The 23179-nt window shown below is 44.0% G+C and overlaps 7 protein-coding genes, 1 long non-coding RNA gene and 2 other non-coding genes across 17 annotated transcripts; 7 read left to right on the forward strand and 3 right to left on the reverse strand.

Annotated features, from left to right (window-relative positions):
* The first annotated feature begins 60 nt into the window (after nt 1-60).
* On the forward strand, nt 61-6299 carry CG4998 (uncharacterized protein). Of its 2 annotated transcripts, NM_001043144.2 has the most exons (5): nt 61-206; nt 1494-3274; nt 3663-4544; nt 4852-5150; nt 5216-6299. In NM_001043144.2, the coding sequence occupies exons 2-5, from the start codon at nt 1502-1504 to the stop codon at nt 5817-5819; spliced, it is 3558 nt and encodes a 1185-aa protein (NP_001036609.1). In that variant the 5' UTR covers nt 61-206; nt 1494-1501; the 3' UTR covers nt 5820-6299. The 2 variants fall into 2 exon arrangements, with proteins under 2 accessions (NP_001036609.1, NP_648878.1); NM_140621.2 differs by lacking the exon at nt 3663-4544.
* On the forward strand, nt 4247-6299 carry lncRNA:CR45893 (long non-coding RNA:CR45893). Its single transcript, NR_133249.1, has 3 exons — nt 4247-4544; nt 4852-5150; nt 5216-6299. It is a non-coding gene; the product is annotated as a long non-coding RNA:CR45893 (long non-coding RNA).
* A 1081-nt stretch (nt 6300-7380) lies between these two features.
* On the forward strand, nt 7381-8678 carry CG33257 (uncharacterized protein; the record flags this gene model as incomplete). The annotated part of the gene is made up of 2 exons (NM_206385.1): nt 7381-7426; nt 7732-8678. 2 exons carry the CDS (start codon nt 7381-7383, stop codon nt 8676-8678), a joined length of 993 nt encoding a protein of 330 aa, NP_996107.1.
* Nucleotides 8679-9131: 453 nt separating this feature from the next.
* mRpS34 (mitochondrial ribosomal protein S34) lies at nt 9132-9840 on the forward strand. The gene has a single exon (NM_079380.3). It carries the CDS (start codon nt 9225-9227, stop codon nt 9789-9791), a length of 567 nt encoding a protein of 188 aa, NP_524104.2. The 5' UTR covers nt 9132-9224; the 3' UTR covers nt 9792-9840.
* On the reverse strand, nt 9805-13009 carry Golgin104 (Golgin 104). The gene is made up of 7 exons (NM_140622.3): nt 12178-13009; nt 11891-12010; nt 11768-11831; nt 11551-11705; nt 11347-11489; nt 11083-11263; nt 9805-10868 (listed from the first exon to the last, which is right to left on the reverse strand). The coding sequence occupies exons 1-7, from the start codon at nt 12895-12897 to the stop codon at nt 9921-9923; spliced, it is 2331 nt and encodes a 776-aa protein (NP_648879.1). The 5' UTR covers nt 12898-13009; the 3' UTR covers nt 9805-9920.
* tRNA:Met-CAT-1-4 (transfer RNA:Methionine-CAT 1-4) lies at nt 10975-11047 on the forward strand. The gene has a single exon. It is a non-coding gene; the product is annotated as a tRNA-Met (tRNA).
* Nucleotides 13010-13048: 39 nt separating the features above from the next.
* On the forward strand, nt 13049-14344 carry Tcs3 (Threonyl-carbamoyl synthesis 3). The gene is made up of 3 exons (NM_140623.4): nt 13049-13226; nt 13288-13973; nt 14029-14344. The coding sequence occupies exons 1-3, from the start codon at nt 13112-13114 to the stop codon at nt 14269-14271; spliced, it is 1044 nt and encodes a 347-aa protein (NP_648880.1). The 5' UTR covers nt 13049-13111; the 3' UTR covers nt 14272-14344.
* Nucleotides 14291-15355, reverse strand: Pdh (Photoreceptor dehydrogenase). Of its 4 annotated transcripts, none has more exons than NM_168659.2 (3): nt 15196-15355; nt 14738-15136; nt 14291-14673 (listed from the first exon to the last, which is right to left on the reverse strand). In NM_168659.2, exons 1-3 carry the CDS (start codon nt 15337-15339, stop codon nt 14383-14385), a joined length of 834 nt encoding a protein of 277 aa, NP_730153.1. In that variant the 5' UTR covers nt 15340-15355; the 3' UTR covers nt 14291-14382. The 4 variants fall into 4 exon arrangements, with proteins under 4 accessions (NP_730153.1, NP_524105.2, NP_001137959.1 ...); NM_079381.3 differs by having other exon boundaries at nt 14738-15139; NM_001144487.2 differs by having other exon boundaries at nt 14738-15139; nt 15196-15330.
* On the forward strand, nt 14556-14974 carry asRNA:CR45894 (antisense RNA:CR45894). The gene has a single exon (NR_133250.1).
* A 448-nt stretch (nt 15356-15803) lies between the features above and the next one.
* Nucleotides 15804-20486, reverse strand: ringer (ringmaker). 4 transcript variants are annotated; one of them, NM_140624.3, is made up of 3 exons: nt 20357-20486; nt 16692-17094; nt 15804-16425 (listed from the first exon to the last, which is right to left on the reverse strand). In NM_140624.3, the coding sequence occupies exons 2-3, from the start codon at nt 17085-17087 to the stop codon at nt 16243-16245; spliced, it is 579 nt and encodes a 192-aa protein (NP_648881.1). In that variant the 5' UTR covers nt 17088-17094; nt 20357-20486; the 3' UTR covers nt 15804-16242. The 4 variants fall into 4 exon arrangements, with proteins under 4 accessions (NP_648881.1, NP_001246792.1, NP_001261939.1 ...); NM_001259863.2 differs by lacking the exon at nt 20357-20486 and adding an exon at nt 17363-17506; NM_001275010.1 differs by having other exon boundaries at nt 16090-16425.
* Between the last annotated feature and the right edge of the window lie 2693 nt (nt 20487-23179).

The following is a 23179-nucleotide window of genomic DNA, read 5'->3' on the forward strand; positions in this document are numbered from 1 at the left end:
TCGACGGCGCGCATGCACAGCTTTTGTATAAAATGTGCGCGGCCAACGAAAGCGAAATCAGTGAACGATCTGCAGAGCATCGAAGAGCACAATCGGTGCAGAAAGTGAATGAAGTGAAAGGATAAGAGACTCAGTAAATTGCATAAGGATTATCCGGACAACAGTGATAACTAACCAATTGGATTAATAAACTTGACACAAAAAAGGTGAGTGAAGTGAGCGAAATTAGCAAAGTGAACTCAAGTGAACCGAAAGCGAACTAATTTAAATGAATGGCTATTAGATGTGAATTATGAGTCTGCAGCACATGAAATTATGGTTGTTGCAAATATGCCTACATACATACACTTAATAAAAACTCTTGGCCAAGAGCCTCCGCGTCATTAAGCCAATCGAACAAGCGAAACTTTCACTGCGAACACAAAGGAAAAACCTAAAAAAATTTCCCAAACCCAACCAAACGGCAGTTAGCATCGCTTACGAGCACTTCTCGCCAAAGAAAATCCAAGCGAAAAAGTTGCCGGCAATTTGCAATGCAACGCTGCGCACAACTTCCGGCCGAAAAAGCAGGCCTAAAGAAATCCAAAGATACATTTACATAACTGGAAAATATATACTTGAAAAAAATCATAAAAAATAAAATATAACTCGAAATTGTAGTGTGTAATGCCGCTCTAGATGAATCAGATCTGTTTACATAATCATTTAAAATATAAATATATCTTCTTACTTAAGCATATAATTCCGAGTGGCAAAATTATAATTCTGGCTATCCTATTAGTTACTCCTTAAACCAATATTACATTCATAATTGATTTTTTTGTTAAGTGTAGCCGATCTTTTACAAAATCCGCCCTCGCTGTGAGCCGGTGACATAACTGCAATGCAAACGACCATAAAAATAAAGGCTGAAAAGAAAAGTGAATTTTACCAAATAAAAGAGACACGAAGCGGAAAGCGGCTGTCAGGGCGAGAGATCAAGTTGAGCGATGGTCTTCGGTGGGATTGCAGTCGTAGGCTTGCTAAATCTGTAGGAAAATTACCTCATAAATTACGGGGACCTGAAGCCAGCGATCCCCTCGCCATCCCGACTCGCATTTCGAGCAAAAGTAACGTACAAAATCAGGCAATTAAGTGCTACGGTCTGCGACCTCCAATGAAAGTAAAAGTCTTATACGAGAGTCTGAGTCACGGTGAAGATTTCGTGATGCTAACCGGTTTGGGCTTCGGATTCGGTTTTGTTACGGATTGGTTAAGCCAAAGATGGTATGAGGGATCGGTGGCTAGGTGGAGAAATGTAAACTGGCACAATGACTTGGGGTAATGGTGTCAAGCTCGCCACTTATGTCATAACCAATCATGACTAAACCTCTTAATTTATTTTCCACTCAAAAGAAAAGGCGACAAAGATGGTCAATCAATCACTTGATTAATATATCCGTAGATATTAGAGAATTGGTATCCTAAAGTTTTTCTATCTAATCATTTCACAGGCTTCACAATGAGAATAAGAACTAGCCTTTTGGCAGTTGTACTGCTGGCCACCGCCTCCTTGGCCGAGGAATCCAACTGGGGAAATGAGTGGGCGCCCATGGAGGATGCCATGCCCAGTCGCCGATCTGTCGATACCAAGCCCGCCGAACAAGCTGACATTCAGGGACGTTACCTCGTCCACGAGTCCATCCAGAGCAACAGCACCACCCAGATTGACGAGGTCATCGAGCAGCTGATCAACTCCCGCCGTGAGGGTCGTAATCTGGGGGAATACGATGCCGTCTATGCTGATGGCAATATCGATCAGGCTCTGCAGCAGGGAAACGATATGCAGGCCCGCAATCTTATCCGGGATAAGCTGTGTGGATTGGGACTGATGAGCTGCGATGTGGAGGAGAAGCGTCCCTTCTACTCGACCATCTATGCCCAGGGTCCCCCACCACCATCTGGTTTCAGCGGTGGTCCCTATGGTCCGGCTAAGCCCATGCCCCCACCAAGCTACTTCAGTGGTCGTCCACCAATGGGTGGACCTCCTGGATCTTACGGACCTCCGCCAAGCTCCCTGAACTCCTTTGGACCTCCGCCCAGCTCCGTGAACTCCTTTGGACCGCCAAGGAAGGTGGGATACGAGGGACCATACAAGCCAATGTCTGGACCTTACAGGCCATCTGGACCCGGTGGCTACCTGGAGCATCCTCCACCATCCGCCATTGACGGTTCATCCGACGGTATCACCTACACGAAGCCACCACCCGGAGCCCTGATCTATGACAGCAAGCCACCAGGACCCATCTACACCGGAGGTCCTTCTCTGGGAGCTGGACCCGTTTTTACTGGTGCTTCGAATGGAGTTCCTCCATACAACTACGAGAACCCCGAGGGTGGCATCCAGGGTGCAAGCTCTGCTCCCAATGGTTTCTACTCGCAGCAGTCTTCAGCTTCTTCCGCCTCGGCCACATCCTCCAGCACCAAAGTGGTGGTTGGAGCACCGCTCGATGGTCTGCAGCAACATGTGCATCATCATTATCACCATGTTGAAGGTGGCGAGGGAGCAAAGGTTCCCAGTGTGCCAATTCCCATCGGAGCTGGCCAGACCATTAACACCGACTTCAGTGCCCTGGCCCAATCATCTGCCACATACACTCCCTCCATTCAGACTTCTTCCGGATCCAGTTACTCCCAGTCCAATGCCTTCAATGCTGGCTTTAATGGTGCTTCTCAGGGTGGACTTCTTTCGCAGAACGGTTTTGGAATCTCCCAGAAACCCACTGGAGATCTGTACAAACCAAACTCTGGAGATCTCTACAAGCCCAACTCAGGACTAGGAAACTTTGGCAGCAGTTCCTCTGGAGGATTCAGTGGATCGCCCAGCTCCAGTTATCACAGCCAGAATCCCGACTACTACAAGAAGGAGCTGCAAGGTGGAGCATCCAATCAGTACAATGGCATCTCTGGTGGTTACCAGGGTCAGGGTCAGTACCAGAGTGGATATGACACCTCGCGCCAGCAGATCGTCGACTGCCAGTGTGTGCCCATCTCCCAGTGTCCCGCTGCCGATCGCATTGGACGCAAGGAGGATCTCATTCTGCCTATTGATCCCCGCAACCTGGGCAAGGACATTGAGGCTCTGAGTGACGATGCTCTATCCAGCAATGCTACCACTACTGCTGAGGCTAAGAAGGACGAGGAGAAGGCGGACAAGGATGACAAGAAGCGCACCCGCCGCCAGGCTGATCAAAAGGATGACGAAGCAAGCGATCTCTCACTCGATGCTCAAGGGGTAAGTCCATAGAAGTCTATTAGTTTAAGTAGTGCCCAACTAATGCCAAATCACACATGGTTCACATGGACCACTAATCGAGTTTTAGCCAAGCTCCTCCCTCCCACACACACACACATTCAAATCAAACAACAAATCAATCAGTCAATCAACAAATCAAACCAATCTGACAACTGCACCCATCGTTCAACGCTCCAAGCTCAACTAAAATACCAGAGTGCAAATCGGTTCCGATTAGACCAGTCACTAATCCCAGAACTAAACCAGCTAACCAAGCACGACCTTTGTGATCGCACGCCTGCAACCCGAAACATGCAACCTGCAACCGGCAATCAGAAATGGAACTCCACCTCTAGCGTTCTTATGTTTTCCCCTTACCAACAAATAGAGACAGTCCCCGCTCGGAGGATCTCCATTGGCATTGCCCGCTCTCCAGGCCATCGAGCTGATCCAACGCAAAGTGCTGCCCACCTACGGTGTCAGCTTTGGTTTGCCCTATCCCACTGGCGGGTATGGAGGTTATCCCTCGAATATTCTGGGTGATCATGTGCCCGCTCAAAACCCGTACTTCGGTTCGGTGGGTCCAAATGGTCTGAATCTGGGTCTGGTGAATGTGAATCCTCTGGTATCGGTGCAGGTGGCCAAAACAGAATATGGCGAGAAGGTGGTGAAGCCACTGGTCAATCTGCATGTCACTCCCAATGCGAATCTCATTCAGAAAGTGGGAGACTTCTTTAAGCGGAAGCCCACCGAAGCGTATAGTACACATTACCACCATCACGATCATTATAGTGGCTATGAGCACCACGATTACGATCACCATGACCACCACGATCACCATGACCACCACTCGTATCCGCATTTCTATGGAGGAACTGGACCGGGTCTCCATTTCAGTGTGGAAATGGTCCCAAGTACTCCCATATTTGAGTATCACAGTGGGCCTTCTGTTCAGTATCATCACCACCACGAATCGTCTCCCTACGAGAGCTCCTTCAACTCTATATATCCCGGATCCAGTCCCGATTTCGGGGGCTATGGCGAGTACTCACAGCATGTGGAGCGAAGTGCCAATGTGAGCGGTGGTGATACAGACAGGCCATCGAATTCCGGTCGTCGTGGCAAACAGTTGAACCTGGGACCCCTCTACAACATTCCCACTCCGGCTCCTGGTGAGGCAGCTGGCAGTGATCGGATCACTTTCCCACGGGATCGCAGGCGCAGGAGCGTTGAGGATGGTGTGTGGGCGGGAGCAGCTCCTAAGGAGCAGGTAACCATGTGTGGCTAAAGCATTAAAGTTCATTCGAAAGCGTCAATAGAGTACTAAAGTCCATAACTACAAAATTGAAAAATTTCATGAGAAGTTCAGTCCCAAATTATGTAACTATTTTGTAAAACTTTTTAAGAGTCAAAGAACCCCACATTTTATAAATATTCTTAATTGTTTATTGATTAAATCATTGATGGTAATTAGGAAAAGTTATATGGCATTCAAAGTACATTTCAAATCCAGATAAGATTGTACCCATTCCTCCAACATTTATCTAATTGCGATTGCCTTCCTTGATATTTTCCAGCGTGCCTATTATGGAAACCGACCCGTGGAAAAGACCTGCCGCATCAACGAAGTCTGCTGCCGTCGTCCACTGCGTCCCCAGGCTCCTCCCCAGCAATTTGGTCGTTGTGGAGTGAGGAACGCCGCTGGAATCACCGGTCGCATCAAGAATCCCGTCTACGTTGATGGAGACAGTGAGTTCGGCGAGTATCCCTGGCATGTGGCCATTCTGAAGAAGGATCCCAAGGAGTCGATCTACGCCTGCGGTGGCACGCTCATCGATGCCCAGCACATCATTTCCGCTGCCCATTGCATTAAATCGTAAGTTCTAGAGTCATAAAAGTATATTTCACCAGAGCATTAACCAATTGCTTCTTTCTATCCAGTCAAAATGGCTTCGATCTTCGTGTGCGTCTGGGCGAATGGGATGTCAACCACGATGTGGAGTTCTTCCCCTACATTGAACGCGATGTGGTTTCCGTGCACATCCATCCCGAGTACTATGCCGGCACTCTGGACAATGATCTGGCCGTTCTGAAACTGGATCAACCCGTTGACTTCACCAAGAATCCGCACATTAGTCCCGCCTGTCTGCCCGACAAGTATTCCGATTTCACTGGAGCTCGTTGCTGGACAACTGGATGGGGCAAGGATGCCTTCGGCGAGCACGGAAAGTACCAGAACATTCTGAAGGAGGTGGATGTGCCAATCCTATCGCACCAACAGTGCGAGTCCCAGCTGAGGAACACGCGTCTGGGCTATAGCTACAAACTGAATCCCGGATTTGTGTGCGCCGGCGGAGAGGAGGGCAAGGATGCCTGCAAGGGTGATGGCGGTGGCCCATTGGTGTGCGACCGGAATGGAGCCATGCACGTGGTCGGAGTGGTGTCCTGGGGCATTGGATGTGGTCAGGTGAACGTTCCCGGCGTCTACGTTAAGGTCTCCGCCTACCTGCCCTGGATCCAACAGATCACCCAGAGCTATCAATGATTAACGGATCAGCAGACTGACAAGGAGGAGGTGACTGGCTACCATGCGAATATCACCGGATCCGTTCCGGTTGACACCTCCTCCGATGAGTTCGTTTTCCACTTCTGACCGAAGCCATCTTTCAACACTCTCGCATTCCAACTACCGACCGAATCGTTTCGATAGTGGCATTCGTCATCGTATTTATCACTCTTAGTTATTACGGATGTCTCCTTGAATACCTGTTATATTTTGTTATATATATGATTCACTTCCCTTCACTTCACTTGTTGACCCACTCATTAGCTACTCACAGTTGTTGCTCAATTGAAGACGCACTGGCGTCGCGTCACCTTGTCACTTCTTTGATATTAATTGTAACGCGAATCTTGTACACCGAGTTCCGATTTTGTCTTGTAAAATAGTGTTTGTCATAACTTATTTATTTATGTATTTGTAATAAATAATTATGTATTTAAATAAAAAAAAAATAATTTATATAAAAATTGTGTCATTCATAATGGTACTTGGGTGGGGAAACTACTAATGTACAATAAGTTAGTTCGTTATCAAAGGGTTTTAAAATCCGCACATATGGAAACTGGTCTAAAAAATGTTTTCAAAAAGTATGGAGAATCAGCAATTGTAGTATGCATTGGTAAAAATATGCTTATAATATTTTTACCTTGATAAAATGTTTGTTTCTAAACCCTTTAATACCAATACACAGCAACGATTGTGATAATTTCGCCTTAACTATTATTATCAATCTTTTTTTAAGTACTATAAGTACTATAGTATTTATAGATATCTTTTTATTTTGGATTTTGTATATTTACTTATATAAATATTTATATATATATATATATATATATATATATATATTTATATTTATTTATATATAAATATTATAACTATAATGTAATATTATTATATAACAACAACTACCTATAACAGTTGCGCCTCCTACGGTATATTAGCATTATATAATTTTTCAATTAAAAAAATATTCAAATTTTGATTGGAAAATTCCCCCGTTCGTAAATTGCCAAATTTCGTGGGCTAGTTAATCTAAACGAAAGCGTAATCCCTCAAATGGCTTTCCCTGCATCGTTGCACCTTGAATCCCGTCAAAAGAGCCACTTAAGGTTCAATTACAAAGTAGTGCAGCACATAAAATGCAAATTAAATTTAAAACATTAACAAACCCGAGCAGACCGACCACTTTACACTGTCCGTTTGGTTCAAACAAGCGTGCCAACGAACCATTAAAAAAAAAACGCCACCATATTTTGTGGCTCAAAGGCGGTCACTTTAAACTTCCTCGATGGGATGGTATGGATGGAAATGGGTGTAAAGGTGCCATGTGTGTGGACCCAGCTCTCCAAATAGTGGGCAGAGCTATTCAAATAGCTTGGAGATGGAAAATCATAACATGCCCGCGATCAGTTAAATTTAAAAACCGCAACAGACTTTCCGCAACTTGATAAACTTTATGCTCGGCTGGCGGCTCTGAAAGACTTATAAATTGTACACTTCCATTCAATTTGAAGTTCAATGCAGTTCCAGCAGCGCTAGCGAAATGTACGGCCAAGGATTACGTTTTCTTCTCGCCCAGCTTGTTTTGGGTAAGCCGGGGAATACCCTTTTATAACAAAGTGAAAAGTTGTAGTGATCCGTTCTTTAAAAATTAAATTCCAAGAGTTGAAAAGTGAAGATTACTATTCTCATACCCGAATCGAATAGATTCTCTTCGGAAATCTTCAACATCCCTTGAACTTGTCTTATATACATATAGAGATACAAATTATAAAGAAATAGATACAAAGACACCAGGATATTGAAAACTTAAATCCTACTTAGGTCCTAACTTAGGATTCCTATTCGGTTAAAAAACCACGTTAAATCTTATTTTATATCCAAATACCTTTAGTGCTCCTTTTGTCCAATGCCTTGGGTCGCCTGCACAAGAGGAATGGCTATCACTACCGACCGCAGCAACCGCCACCAATCCACCAAGGTGGTTACTTTGAGCCCCATCTGCCGGCAGTAGAGCCTCCCGAGCCAGAGAAGCCACAACATAGCACCAAAAGCTACTACACCACATCGGGAGGTAGCTCCTCAGTTTCCAGCAAGGGATCCGGTGGCTATAGCATTGGCAGCGGCCTGCGTTCCATTGCCCAGGGATCGGCGGATCAGGCTCACAGTGCAGTGACCAACCAGCATGCAGCTGCCAAGCAGGCGGCCTATATAGCCCAGAATACACTGGCCCAAGCGGCTTCTCAGGCGGCGGCCACTGCACAAGCGGCTCTGGTGGGCAAGCAGGTTGTTCTCCAGGAGTTGGAGCAGCAGGCAGCCGAGGCCCAAAGATCTCTGTCCCGTGAGCTAGAGCAACTGAAGGCGGCCAAGATCTCCGCGAGATTGGCACAGCAAACGGCACAAGCGGCGCATCATCACATATCCGTGCTCACAGCTGCGGTAAATAATGCCAAATCCGTGGCCGAACAGGCTGAGCAAACCTCCACGGAGGTGAACAATCAACTGGCCTCCCAATCCCAGATGGTGGGTCAGTCCAAGAACCGATTAGAGCAGGTTGAGGAGCAGTTGCACCAGGCGCGCGTAGACTATGCGGCCACCAAGGAGTCCGCCCTTAAGGCGGCCAATTCCGCAGCTGCGGCTCAGGTGAATGCATCCAAGGCGGCCCAGCATGCCACGATCGGATTGCATGAGAGCACGAATCCATCAGCCCACGGGCACGATGGTCAGGAGTTGGGTGGCGAGGAGGAGTCCTACGATGAGCACCTAGACACCAGTGGCGGGGAAGTGGGACACACTGGCGGAGGAGAGGAACTATCCGAACATATTCGAGCTCCATATTAGTGAGGGATTAACTATCACTAGATTTTATATATTAAACTTAGTTTGAAAGTCATATTTATGTAAATATAATGAATGCATTCAAGTCAGACTCATGCGGCTGTGAGTTATCAGCACTTAAAGATGTATAAATATTATTTAAATATTCCTTAAATATTAGGTGATCTTTAAATCTCTGAAAAAAACCAAATTGTTTTAAAAATAAATATTATACTAGACAAAACATCTGGATCTAGGAGACAAGAACATGATTAAAACCTTTTAAAGCGATTATTAGTTACTAAAATTTTAAATGTGTGTGTGTGTTTTCATTTATTATTTGGGAAGTTAAAAAATTATTTAATTTTTTCAAAATTTAACTGGTTTTAAAATCGCCGCGCAGCATTGCCAACACACACAATTTACTGTTCATAACAGCCTTCTGTTAAGTTTTAACAGCCCTGTTAAGCCAGCCGGCACAGCTGTTCGACCTTCCCTGTGAGTGGCAAACTCACTGTTTTTATAACTTGCAACAAAAATTCAATTAAAATAGTGAAATAACCCAGTAAAATGGCCCAAAAAGTGATCAAGTACATCGGTCGCACCACAGACTTTCGCGGCAACACGCTGTGGGAGCTGGTCTCAAACCTGCCCAACTGGGGTGTGGGCCGTCTGCTAATACGTAACATGTTCCAGCGATATCCGGAGCCCTGCTACATGCGGATTCTGAAGGTGCAGTCCGTGGACGAGCAGCCCGGCGAGATCCGCAAGGTGCGGGTCACTGTGGAGAAAACGTGGCGCGGCGTAACGCAGCCAAAGCCTGTGGAAATCTACAGCACCAGCTATAAGGCGGACTACGAACTGGTGCCGCAGGATCAGGAAGCAAAGTATCTGAACAACAAGAAGAAGGTTGAACCAGTGATACTGCCCACCAAGATTGAACTTCCGCCTCTGCTCCGCGAACTGGTATCGGAGGAAACGGGCAACCCCAATCCCCAGATGAAGGTCCACTACAAACTGACCGACAACAAAATGGCCAGATTAGCCAAGGATGGAGAAAAGCCAACTGTTAACTTTGCCCTTGGTGTGGGCCAGCCGAAACCCGTGAGCGCCAAGCTTTACGAAGGATTATTATAAGCCTGGGGACGTTGTTGAAATATTAAATACATATATTATACACTTAAACATACGAACATTTGATTTGTACACTATCTACACGCGGGTTAGACTCTGGAATGGAATACTATGGAATAAGAAGACTGGCATTTACTTGCAACTGCCCTCCAGGGAGCGCAATTTCCTCGTGAGATTATCCACTTCGAGTCCCAACACATCGAGGTTCTCTTTCAGCGTAATATTCTTCAAGAGCGTATCCTCGAGCACAGCTTGCAGTTTCTTGTTAATCTCTAGAGAAAGTTCGAGGGACATGGCTTTATTCTCGCCTCCCGTCTTCGATGATCCACCACCATAGATGGCTGCCATGATACCATTTCCGTACTTGACCAACTCGCTTTTGTTCTGATCGCTCCGCGATGTGGTTAATGCGCCGGCAGTCTGATCCCTGAGCATGTAGTGCTGCACCACCTTGGATTTCTTCTGCACCTCGGCCACCAGAGCGGCCGTGTGGTTCTCCAGGAACTCGATCCGTTCGGTTTGGCGGGCAGTGGCCTGCTGCAGTCGCAGAATTCGCTCTACGAGGACTTTTTTGGACGGTACCGCCTGGAGATCTTGCTGCGGTGGCGGCTGTTGCACGGTGGTGGCACTACTGGCCACCGTTTCCGATTCGGAAGACTCGCTGGCCCGTCGACTGCCGCTGTGCATGCTGCCGTGGCTACTGGAGCGACTATGACTCCGTTGTTGAGGATTCTCCGTTGGATACCCATTGATCGCCTGCTGACAGTTGCTGCAGTAGCTGATTGGTGTCTTCGGTTCCGTAATTCCCCTTTTGTACTTGTTCAGCTCGCGATGGAGCTCTTTCAGCACGGTGGCATGCTTGTGCTGGGTAGCCTCAAAGTCACCCTGAACATCCTCCAGCTTCTGCTTGGTCAGTTCGTACATCTTCGTCTTTTCGGACAAATGCTTGGCCAGCAACAGTCGCTCCTCGTTTTTCTCCGATGCCTCCAAACTTAGTTGCTGCTCCAGTTGATTATACTTGGTGTCGTAGGTGAGCTTTTCCTGCTTCAGTAACTTGTTCTCAGCATCAAGTCCCTGCGCCTGCCAAAATAAAGGAAATAACATCAGATCCTTGAACATGGTATGGTTTAGGATGCATCTGATACCGGCATTTATCTCAACTGCTTAGAATTGCTAGCCATTCAAAGCCTCGGTGGCGCAGTTGGCAGCGCGTAAGTCTCATAATCTTAAGGTCGTGAGTTCGAGCCTCACCCGGGGCATGTACATTTTTTGGTTTATTTTTACTTGTACTCACCTTTGCTTTGGCCAGGCAAATATCATTCTGCAGCTGCACGATTAGCTCACTCATCTCCTTGTTAATTGTGAGTAGCTCCTGCCTTTTGACTTTCAGTTGCTCCAGGTCCGTTTCGTTGTCTTGGACCAAAGCCTCCAGTTTCTGGACTCGTTTCTGTTGGTCCATCAGTTTTTCTTCGTTTCTACAAAGAAAATTATCATTTAAACATAAATGGGATTGTATGGATATATTCTGCCTCTAATGTATACATTTCCTTAAACTTACATTGTGTTCTGAGTACGCAGAAGCTGCAGTTCCTCCAGTTGCCCCCTGAGCTTTGCGGAGTTAAGCAGCTCATCACTGTATGAACCTTCTACGGAATTGTGCAGCTCTCGCAAACGATTATACTCCTCTGTCAGCTGATTATGCTGCACAAGAAAATTTTAAAATAGTTAAAAAAGATAAGATATATTCCAAAACTTGATTTACCTCCGTGGTGATCTCCTGAAGCTGGTTCTGCAGTTCTTTGTTGGCTGCGCTTAGTTTTTGCTGCTCTTTGGTGAGCTTATCCAGAGCCTCAGTCTTGCTGGTAATCTCGTGTTTCAAGAGTATTGTGTTGGCTTCAAATTCCATTTTAAGTTTCTCTGTGTATAAAAAGCGAATGGTAAGACCAGTTAAACATATATCATTGAAAAAATAATCGAACCATTTGCCTTTTCCTCCAGTTTATTGGGCGCATTCTTTTCCTCTTCCAGTTTGCGTTCTACAACCTAAAATGGGAACCAAGTTCAGTGAAGATCAAATATAAGCTTAGGTAATCATTGCGTACCGCTTTGGCTTCTGTTTCGATGTTCAGTTTGTTTATGTGATACTTGAGCTTGGATTCCAAGTGACCCATTTCTGTTTTGTACTTTTCGCACTCCCTCTGATATTTTCTGACTTCATTGCACTGATAAGGAAAAGATAAATGTTATGATAAGAGATTTGTTATCTGCACAAAATTCGGAATTGGAGCTTGTATAACTCATAGAAGAATTAGTTTTATTGCCAATTAAGCAATTATTTGATAGTCAATCTTTCGTTGAATTATAGAAGCAGCAAAGTATTCCCACCCACCTTTTCATCGATGATGTACGTCATGCGGGACTTTTCTTCGCTCACAGCCAGGAATCTGGTGGACACATTCTTTACTTCCTTTTTGGCCTCGGCCAGCTGCTTCTCCACCGCCTCCTTCTCCTTCTTGGCGTCGATAAGTAGCTTCTCCTTCATGGCGAACTTAATGACGGTGGCTTCCTTCTCCTTGTTGGCCATTTCCATTTCCTTGCGGCAGGCCTGCTTCTCCTTGCCCAGAATGGCGTTCTCCCGCTGAATGAGCGTGATCATATTATCCTTCTGGACATTGGACGTACGAAGTTGTTCCAACTGCTGTTCGTAGTTGCGCCGCTGCTCCTCAAGCTGGGCCAAGCAGTGGACATGGGATAGGATGTCGTTCTGTGGGGGTTGCGAAGGGGTTTGCTGCAGTTCCTTCACCTTTTCCTGGGCCTGCAGATCCTTGAATCGCAGACTTAGTCCTTCCTCTTCGATTGGCACCTGCTCCAGTACGGCTGCCTTGAGATCCTGCTCTATTTTTCCCTCATCCTGGTCTGTAAGCTGATCTCCATTAGACTCAGTTTTCACATCGCTTTCTTCCAGCTGCTGTTCAATGGAATCCGCTTTCATATCCACGTCTCCAATTGCTTTCCCCTCTATGTGGTTAGAATCCCGGCCAGAATCACCATTTTCCACGCTGGCCGGATTTTCCATCTCAGCCGGCGGTGTTGCCTGCGCTGATTCCATTATCGGATCGGTTATTTGATCATCTATTTAAATTTTACAATGAATTTCGCGTACTTTTGCTATACAACAAAAGTTTGATATTTGCAACCAGCTGTTAGTTTGGAAAAGTTGGCAGCCCTCCTTGAGCAGTATGACCATTGCTGCCACTCGGCGCGAAGGGTAACACTAATGTTTGTTTACATTGCAATTTGCTTAATTTGTTAGAATTTTAAACATGGTTTGCGCTTTGGGTATTGAAGGCAGTGCCAATAAAATTGGCATTGGCATAATTCGAGATGGTAAAGTACTGGCGAACGTACGTAGAACGTACATTACCCCACCAGGAGAAGGTATTGCCACATTCTAACCCGCCGGCTAGTACAGATTTAATCATAACCAATCATTCAACAGGTTTCCTGCCCAAGGAAACGGCCAAACATCACAGGGAAGCCATCCTGGGCTTGGTGGAATCCAGTCTAAAGGAAGCCCAATTGAAATCCTCTGATCTAGATGTTATTTGTTACACAAAAGGCCCAGGAATGGCTCCTCCTTTGCTGGTTGGCGCCATTGTGGCTCGCACTTTGTCGCTCTTGTGGAATATCCCGCTGCTGGGCGTAAATCACTGCATTGGACACATCGAGATGGGTCGCCTGATCACCGGTGCCCAGAATCCTACAGTTCTCTATGTGAGCGGTGGAAACACACAGGTTATTGCCTACTCCAATAAGCGATATCGCATCTTTGGCGAAACTATAGACATTGCAGTGGGCAATTGCCTGGATCGATTCGCCCGCATCATTAAGCTGTCCAACGATCCTAGTCCGGGCTACAACATCGAGCAGCTGGCCAAGTCGAGCAATCGTTATATTAAACTGCCCTATGTGGTTAAGGGCATGGATGTCAGCTTCTCGGGGATTTTATCCTACATCGAGGACCTGGCAGAGCCGGGCAAGAGGCAAAATAAGAGAAAAAAGCCACAGGAAGAAGAGGTCAATAATTACAGCCAAGCCGATCTTTGCTATTCGCTGCAGGAGACCATCTTCGCCATGTTGGTGGAGATCACAGAGCGCGCCATGGCACACTGCGGCTCAAATGAGGTTGGTTGCAACAGTTTTCCGAAATTAATCTATGAGTTAACCGACTTCTTTTCAGGTCCTTATAGTTGGAGGTGTGGGTTGCAATGAGCGACTCCAGGAGATGATGCGTATTATGTGCGAGGAACGCGGAGGCAAACTCTTTGCCACTGATGAACGTTACTGCATAGACAACGGACTAATGATTGCCCATGCTGGTGCAGAAATGTTCCGCTCTGGCACTAGGATGCCCTTTGAGGAATCTTATGTGACTCAGCGATTTCGAACGGACGAAGTGCTGGTCAGCTGGCGGGATGACTAATCACCACAAGAACTTATTTCTGTGCATCGTTTGTTTATTAAATAACTAGTGTCCATAATAACTTCATATTTGTAAAATGCATGTGTTTAGGATGTGAACGAATTAACCCACTTAAAGGGCCTGTTCCTTGCCCGTCCACTGGGGCTTAATTTCCAAAGGGTAAACGCGCTTACCCTCGATGACATAGACAGCTCCGTTCTTGTCCTTCTCCAGGACATTCAGAATGCATCGAGAGACATCAGCGGCACTCTGCTTGTTTAGCCTATCCAGGATCCTATAGGTCTCGTCACTCGTTTCCGGGAAGATGATCTTCTCCGTAAAGTTGGTGAACATGTCCGTCATTGTAGCTCCAGGACAAACAGTCACAAACTTGATGCCCGAGCGTTGATAGTACTTTTCGTTCTAATTAAGAAAGAGACTTAAATGAAAAACCTAATTCAAAAGATATGTAAGAAATTCTTGTTACCGCCAAGCACCGGGTGAAGTTGATGATGCCAGCCTTGGTGGCTCCGTAAACGGGAATGATGAACATTGGATCCAGACCCACCACCGAGCTCATGTTAACCACAATGCCACCCTTGCCGCCATTATCCTTGCCCATGTAGGGCAATGCACTCAGTGTGGAATTGATGATTCCACCGAGATTTACCAACAGAGTCCTCTGCACATCCTTGTCGTTAAAAATCCCGGCTACATTGACCACAATATCGATGTTACCGAAGGTCTTGGCTATCTCCTCATAGGTGGCTTCCACACCCTTCTTGTTCGCCACATCCATCTTGATGATCATTACGCTTTGGGTGGGATGAGCGGCCCTAAGTTTTACAAACTCCTCCAGATTATCCTGCAAATCAATGATGGCCACCTTCTAGGAAGCACTCGCTTTAGAAATTACTTCACGTAATTATGTGTAAAACAACCAACCGCTGCTCCAGCGGCCAGGAGCTGCTTGGACACCTGCAGTCCAATGCCTCCAGCTCCACCGGTCACCACTGCATTCTTGCCGCGAAAGGACATCTTGGTCTGGCTGATTCGTGTAGTAGTCGGTGGTATTCCTTGTGGCTTCATCAAGCACTGAGCTCCTCAGTTGCACTGCTGACTTGGAGCTGTAATGTTCGCCGCTTTTATACCTATTTCCCAAGGGCTATATGATATATCGTTGAGTGACTTTGGTTCGACTGCAATCAATAGCTAGTTTTCCACCTGCTCTGGGTTAGGATTATGCAACTTATGCCCATATATCAATTTCCATCCCCATCTGGTCGCTGTAGCGTTCAGTCTGCTTCACACCGCTCCGGTTTTTCGATGTCAGCTTTGCATCAGTGATAATGTCATTGTGTAGATAAAGCAATGATCTCTTAATAACTATCTTCCAGTGAAATCTTTGCTTTTAAGAAGGTACACATGTTGGGCATTTTTCAAAGATCTTACAATTAAATGTATATTTCGATTTACAAAACCATCTTAATTGCTTTAAAATTTTGGTTTTTTAAATTGTATTTCCTCCCAATACAAATTTTAGCAATGCAAATATTTTAAAGTGTATTTATTCAAGCAAAATTCTTGTGAAAACATAACATATATCTACATATGTATGTCGTATATCTTTGGTTTCCATATGTGATATTTAAATTTCTTTCACAAATTGTAATATTAAAAGTTTATCTGTTATCTTAAGACTACCAAACATGGGTTTGATTGCCATGAAATGTATATAAATTTGATTTGGATTTACTTTTGAACTCTTTTTGGGCCGCTTCAAAATTTTACGTATCAAAGGACAAAGAAGGATAAACAAAGTAAAGGAACTCAAAAATTATAATCAAAAATATAAGTTTATTTGTAAGCACTTAAATTATCACAAACTTATTATATACACAAAGATAAATTAGATTGGGAGACATTAACTAGGGAAACACAAAAGTTAGAAATACAGATTTATGAGAGGGTGAAAAACGGTGGTTACCCCATCTAGTGGGCATTGTCGTAGGTGTCCTTGTGCTGGTAGCCACTCACATATCCGGATCCATCGACCACGTTCCGTCTGCCCGCGATACCCTTGCCCTTTCCGGAGGCATCGAAACGCTCCTTGTGGGAACCGGTGTACTTGCTCGTATCCGTCAATCGATCCACGGCAGCTGCGGCTTTTCCAGCCTAAAAATGGTAACAAAATGTTGATTAGGTTTTCAATAAAGGCATAAAGTATATGGTTATGACTTTCAAAGGTTTAAAAAGATATTTTTTAAGAACTTCTGTAAGAAAACTACTTTAACAATTGATAGTTTAAATGAGTCAAAAAAAAATCATTTAAATTTTGTCATATCTAAATGGTCTTCTCGAAGTTCTTTACACTTTAAAATCAATCTTAATCATTTGACTTATATAGATCATATTTTTCACAACCAATTTATCAAACCCACCGAAACGGACACAACTCCTGGAGCTCCACAACTGGCCAACTTTTGCTTGATCTCCGACAGCTCCACCTTTTTCGTCTTGGCCAGATCGTCCAGGAATTTGTTGTAGTCGCTGAGCGAGATCTTCATGGCCTTGAACTTCTTGAAGTGGATGCCTGTATCCGTGGTGGTGATCTTCTTGTCGATAACTTTGGCCTGTTTCATCCACTTGTCACTCTGCGACAGCGTTATCAGCTTGCCATCGGACTTGGAGTCCCCGAACTTGGAGAAGGCCTTGAACTGATCCGAAAAGCTAACCTTGGGCTCATCCTCCAGCGCCAATTGGGCCAACTCGGTAGCGGGCACCTCAGGAGTTGGCGCTGGGGAGGGGCTTCCATTTGCTGCAGCTACCTCGGACATGGTGGATCTGAAAAATATATTTAATATTATATATATTTTTTTAACCTTTACTGAACCCTACAGGTGTTTTAATAGATGCCCAGTAATAAATAAACAACTACGGACAAAGAACCTTCAATTTTACAGATGGACTGAGGATCATTTATTATTAATAATATGCCTAGCCTGATAGGTCATTGTTTTGTTTAACATTTTGTAGTGGTTTCTTCCAACACGCAACTTTTCCGCTCCTGCGTAATCGGTTGACTACGGTTGTCACCTACGCAGTTCCTCACCTGTGGGCCACAACGCTCACCAACATTGCGGTGGGTCTTGTCCGTCACTGTCAACTATCTACATATGTAGGTGCTATTCCCAGACGTATCTTTGCGAACACCTTATCAGTACTTTACTCACTTCGCTTTCGCAATGATATCACAACCCATGCTGAACTGGACAAAGGCAAAGCTATACCCACCCAAAGCTAGGCCAAAGCTCTCTCAGCTAGATTTCGAGAGATGGAAATCTAAAGGCAAATTGGGAGAGACTCAATCATTAGATGGCGTCATCGGTTTGGGTCCCCCATCTCCCAACGCAGCTAATTATCGCCTTTTGGCAAACCCAAATACACAAAACAAATAGTCAACAGGTTTGGCTCACATGGGTTACTCTATGGGGGTCAGAACTTAGCGCTAGCTTGCTAGATCTTTTATGATTAGTCTCTAGCATGCAGTTATCATGGGTTTTAATAATCCTAAGGCGATATTAGGTATTTACGGTACAGCTATACAGTTATAGATATACCCTAAAATTATTAAAATGAATCACTTTTACGCTTATTAAAATAACAAAAAGAGCAATAAATATTTTACGCATCGCCAGAAATTCCTCGCTTAATTTGTTACCCACCGAACGTGGCATAAATTTGGATGATAATTTAGTTTTAAAATTGCTTGTAGCATAAATTGTCCTCTTGTTTACAGGCTACCCAACACGAAGTCGAATCCTCAGACCCATCCCCATCATTCCATAAACAGTAAATAAAACGTGAGCATTTATTGGCGGAGCCATTAATTACGCACCACTTAAGGTTGCAAGTTGGAGCCCCAGGAGAGATGGAAGCCGTTTGGGCAAGCATTTAATGCGGCGATAAGATGCGACTGCAACCAGTTTGGAGTCCTCTATCCGTGAGATATGATGCCACGGCTTGTGCCCGCACAGATGCGAATCGAAATCGAAGTGGACGGGCGGGGTAGAATCACCATGACCTTGATGCAGCCCGTCGAGCATGTCAAATACTATTTTACCACCCCCTAGCCCCATTCGCAATCCAAATCGAAAAATGAGTGCTTATGTCATCGCCTCATTACGCCGGCTCTTGATTACGCTGTTCTGGGATCAGCTTTGAATAGCTCTGGGGTGAGGCAATTTAATAGCCCATATTCCCCAGATAATCCATCGAAATGATCTATGTAAACTGAGTGGTTAATTGGGAACATTGCATGCATAGCAAGTCTGCCGGTCATTAATCATCTTATTGGTCTCAAGACCAGGGCCATTGAACTTGAACTCCGCTCAAGACGATACAAATTATCCGGTCCCAGTTCCCGGACAAGACTAATGGAACCCTTTACTCCGCCCCTACATGTAATTGGAAGCCATAAATACTCGGAAACAAGAAAAGTTGACAAACTACACCACAAAAGAAGTTGGAATATGCAAGAAGAGTTTTAAGATGGCAAAAAACAAGAGGCTATCGACTAGGAAATTACCTGTAAAATCAAAACTAATAAGAAATATCTTTAGGTTATCTATGGTGGCTTTCAAAATGCTTTTTTTCACAATAGAATTCATTTTGTAATATTAGTAAAATCAATCTTTTTTAACTACCATCAGCCAATGCAAATAGTTCGGATTGTTAGATCCAATTTTCTACACTAAGATTGACGTTATTAGTTTGATTTTTAATAGAAGCCCGATTGCTAATAATTTTCTGAAAGGTTTTACAAAAATCTAAATATTATAATTATTCGAGGGAAATACTAACAGTTTAAGATGATCGTAATCAATTTAAAAAGCGGAAGTATTAAATCATCGCAATCGACAATGGAAAGACTCATCCTATGATACCCTGATCAGACTTGGATACTATATTCACACAAAATAAATTATTTTCTTAATATTCTTTGGCAACTCAAAGTGCAGATACCCCTCGTGAAATGAATGGCAGAAAATCAGGCAGTCTGATGGGGAGCGTGGATAGTCTAAATCAGAAATAATCCGCTTGCTTGTCAGACCATAAATAATTCGATTCTTCTCATTTCCCATCTCTGTTTTGGATTCTTTCTCTGTATTTTCGATTTGGAGAACAAGTTCTCATCCAGCTCCAGTCGAGCATTGCGAATTCGTTGCCAACATTTTAATTAGTTTTCTACCAAAATGGTAAAAGTTAATTGGGCAATATATATGACATATGACCACAATTTGAATAGGAATATGAATGAATATTATAGATAGCCATTTTCGAAAAGAATGGACTTCCTGGAGAGGGGAACGCAATTATAAACCCAACCTACCTCAAGTGGACCGCTGGAAAGCGAATGGAGGAAGCGAAATTTGGGTCATCTCGATGTATATTTATAAAACAAACGACTTTGGGGGGAGAAACATGAAATACTGCACCACATATGAGTTTACGTGTGTTAATAAACACACAGAAATATTAGCACCTCGGACTGAATGCATAAATTAAAGAGAACTTTTATTTTGGGGGGAACAAAACAGGAAGTCATGGGCATTCTGATAGAGCACGCAACGCAATAGAGAAATCATTGACTTAGGAGGGGGACTTATGCTCGGGACATAATATGTGTATGAAATGTGTAGCTACATCACCACTAGCCCAGATGACATCACTGGGAGCTGGGAAACGCGCAAGCGCCAGTTTGGAGAAGGGGTTTCCTGGGGGGTCTCGGTACTGGAATTTCAGACTGATGATTCAAATGCACGCATATATACACACGGAAGCGGGGAAAATGCGCCTAAATCAGGACCTCCCAAAGGAAATCGAAAACAATGGTGCTCCCCAGGAACAAAAGAAAAGGGGAACGCGATGCGCGGTAAGTGGGTCAAAATCTGCTCTTGAAAATATGAACCTGCTACTCATAAAATGAATAAAAAAAATATCCTTGGCTCGGAGTCTGCTTATAGATGCAGGATACAGTAACATTTTAAAAAAAAAAATAAATCCAACGAACTAGATTATTTTTCTCGAAACGTTTCCAACTTACATTTGTTATTAAAAAAGTTCCAAAAATTCTTGAATATATTTCCAAAAAAATATTTGTTTTATTCCTCGGCTATTTTCCAATCACTTTAAGGCAAACGCGCGAATGCTGGCGATGTCGAAACTCAACTGTTTGGACAAATGCGCAGCCAGTGGCTAGCGAAGGCCCAAGCGGCGTATGAGTGATATTTTTGTTTTGAGTGAGCTTTCGCTGAGTGAAATAGAAACTCAAAAAGGAAAATCCTCCTTAGCATTTTATCCAAAGAAAAGATGGCAAATCGTTGGTGAGCTAACATAAATTCCAAAACTTTCTGAATGAGATAAGGAAAACGATTTGGATCTTATAGACACTTTTACTGACCCCCCAATTTTTTTTCAAGCGATGACTTCATTTCGCAAAATTTTATACACGAAAACTAACAACGAAAGCCACACGACGAAGCCATTTATCAGAAAGAAAAAGAAACAAACGAGACCTAAAAACAACTCAGAATAACAAAAGTGACGCTACACACCAGAATCTTATCAAACCAACAAGTTACACTCAAAATTTTGGTTTGTTGTGAGTGAAATTCTAGGGAATAAAGCTTAAAGCTTTTCCTGATTTTATATTGTCTAAAGAGAAGGGGAGGGGTTCGCCACACAGTCTGAGCTACTAAAACAGTGAGTTTGTAGTCAGTAAATTTGTTTAAGCGCAAAAAAACAAAAAACGATGCGTGAAATTGTTGGGCAAAAAACACACACAACAAGTGCCAGACAATTCGAATAATGAAGGGTGTATCTTTTGGGCTTACTTAGACGTGTTTTTGGGGTGTGACTTGGGCTATACTAACCAGTGAGCTCATGCTTAGCTATGCAAATGAGTACTTATTTCAAGCGGTTAAGATTTGTCGACCGCCTTACTAGGTAAATGGGTTCTTTGAACTTTTCTATTTTGGACATTCAGGAAAAAGTAAAAGTCAAATAGGAAATCATAAGGAAATTACTTCGCACTCCATAAAATGATTAAACACATACTGAAACAACAAGCCCGTCCTAAACCCAAAACAAACCCTAAACGAACGAAAAAAAAACCTTTGACATTGATTTATGAGAACTGACGGTCGGAAGAATTTGGTAAGTTTTTGTGGCCAACTCGATGAAGTCATAGCCCTGGCCCAAAACCAAAATACAAAGCAACTGAAAGACTAACTTGGAAAACGAAATACCCTGAGGAGACTTCTAATTAATTTCGTAAATTAAGCATTAGGTATTACAAACAGAGGTCCATTGATTATTATTATTTAATATACAATGTTTGATATGTAATTTAAATATTTCATTCTACAATATTCATTTAGTTTATTGACCAGATGACGTTTAGAATATTCTTTAATTAAAATTAGAAAGAGTTAAATTTCCTATATTTATGGAATGTTTTACAGCTGAAATACCTTTTAGACTGATTCGTTTGCTCTTTTTTTCTAGGACATAAAATCAAAGTACTCCCAGTCCTGAAAAATGAAAAACATGATTCTTGCCACCTGGCCTATCTTAAGTGCACCTTTAATTAGCCACGAAGGCAGTTCAAAGAACCAATGGTGGTACACAAATCAGGGCACAGTCCACTCGAGACAGAACAAAGGGAGTGAACCAAGTGGACCGGACTATATTGCCAATCCAACTTCAATTCCAGGCCAGAACTAACCAGCTCATTAAGCCAGGCTGGAATGGTTGTAGAGAATTGGGCTTTGATTGAAACTGAGTGCCAACGGGGCTAACATTAAAACGCACTTATCAGCCGAGCCGTCAAGGCCAATCCAATGTGGTTCTTGCAGTTGCTCCTCCTCCTCCTCCTAATCGGGAGCGAAGTTTAAGCACCAGAGATCTGAGGCATCCGATAAGCCCGCTGCTAAAAATAAAAATGACCAGCGAAGGAGGAACAGGAGATACCAATGCAGCTGCAGTGCATCAGAGGCGGATGGGAAACATATTCTTAGGGGGTTTTCTTAGTGTCCGGTTGAAATAAGTATATATCTTCAGTGTATACTATAAGGTGTCTAAAAATTCACATTATATTATTTATTTAGCGGACTTAACGATTTAATTAACCCTTTTCTGTGTCATATTTGTAAGCTCTTCGCATAAAACATATATTTCTTATGTACATACATATGTATCTAACCAAGTATTATAATTTTTAAGGGTACTTATGACCCCCCTAAGACCCCCATTTTGTTCGCCACTGGAGTGCATGACTCCCGTGTCCAAGCTGTGGCCAAATGTGGCCCTTGGCCTTCACTCACCTTGAGATGCCGTTGTTGTCGTCGTCGGTTGTTGCCACAGTTGTTGCATTTGCTGTTGCAGTTGAAGTTGCTGTTGTTGTCGTGGCCCCGTTGCAGTGTGCGAACAAAAAGGAGGCTGAGATGCCACAATGCTGTGGCAGCAACAACGATTGCATATCAATTACACGCTGGTCTGGATGCGGTCTTTGGCCTTGATGGTCCACCCAGCCAAGGCCCTTGGCTCGCTTGCAGATCCAGATGCAGATGCAGATGGAGATGCCAGGCAGCGATTGCTCCTCCCGCTGCGGAGAACCAGGGTCTGCCTCCCTCATTTGGGCCCACTCCAGCCTTGGCCACAATTAAACCAAATTGACAACGCCTTCACGAGGCGTCGATCCCCAAAAGGGGAGTGAAAGGCGGAGCTGCAATGTCCGTTAACGACACAAGTGGACACGACGACGCATTCGCATCTCCTCGTTTGCATTGAAGTGCATCTGATGGATACATTTGGAGAAAAAATTAATTGGCTGTTTACTATTTTAAAATGTGACAGATATTATTAC

The sequence above is a fragment of the Drosophila melanogaster genome, chromosome 3L (genome assembly GCF_000001215.4).
Source record: "Drosophila melanogaster chromosome 3L".
NCBI lineage: Eukaryota > Metazoa > Arthropoda > Insecta > Diptera > Drosophilidae > Drosophila > Drosophila melanogaster.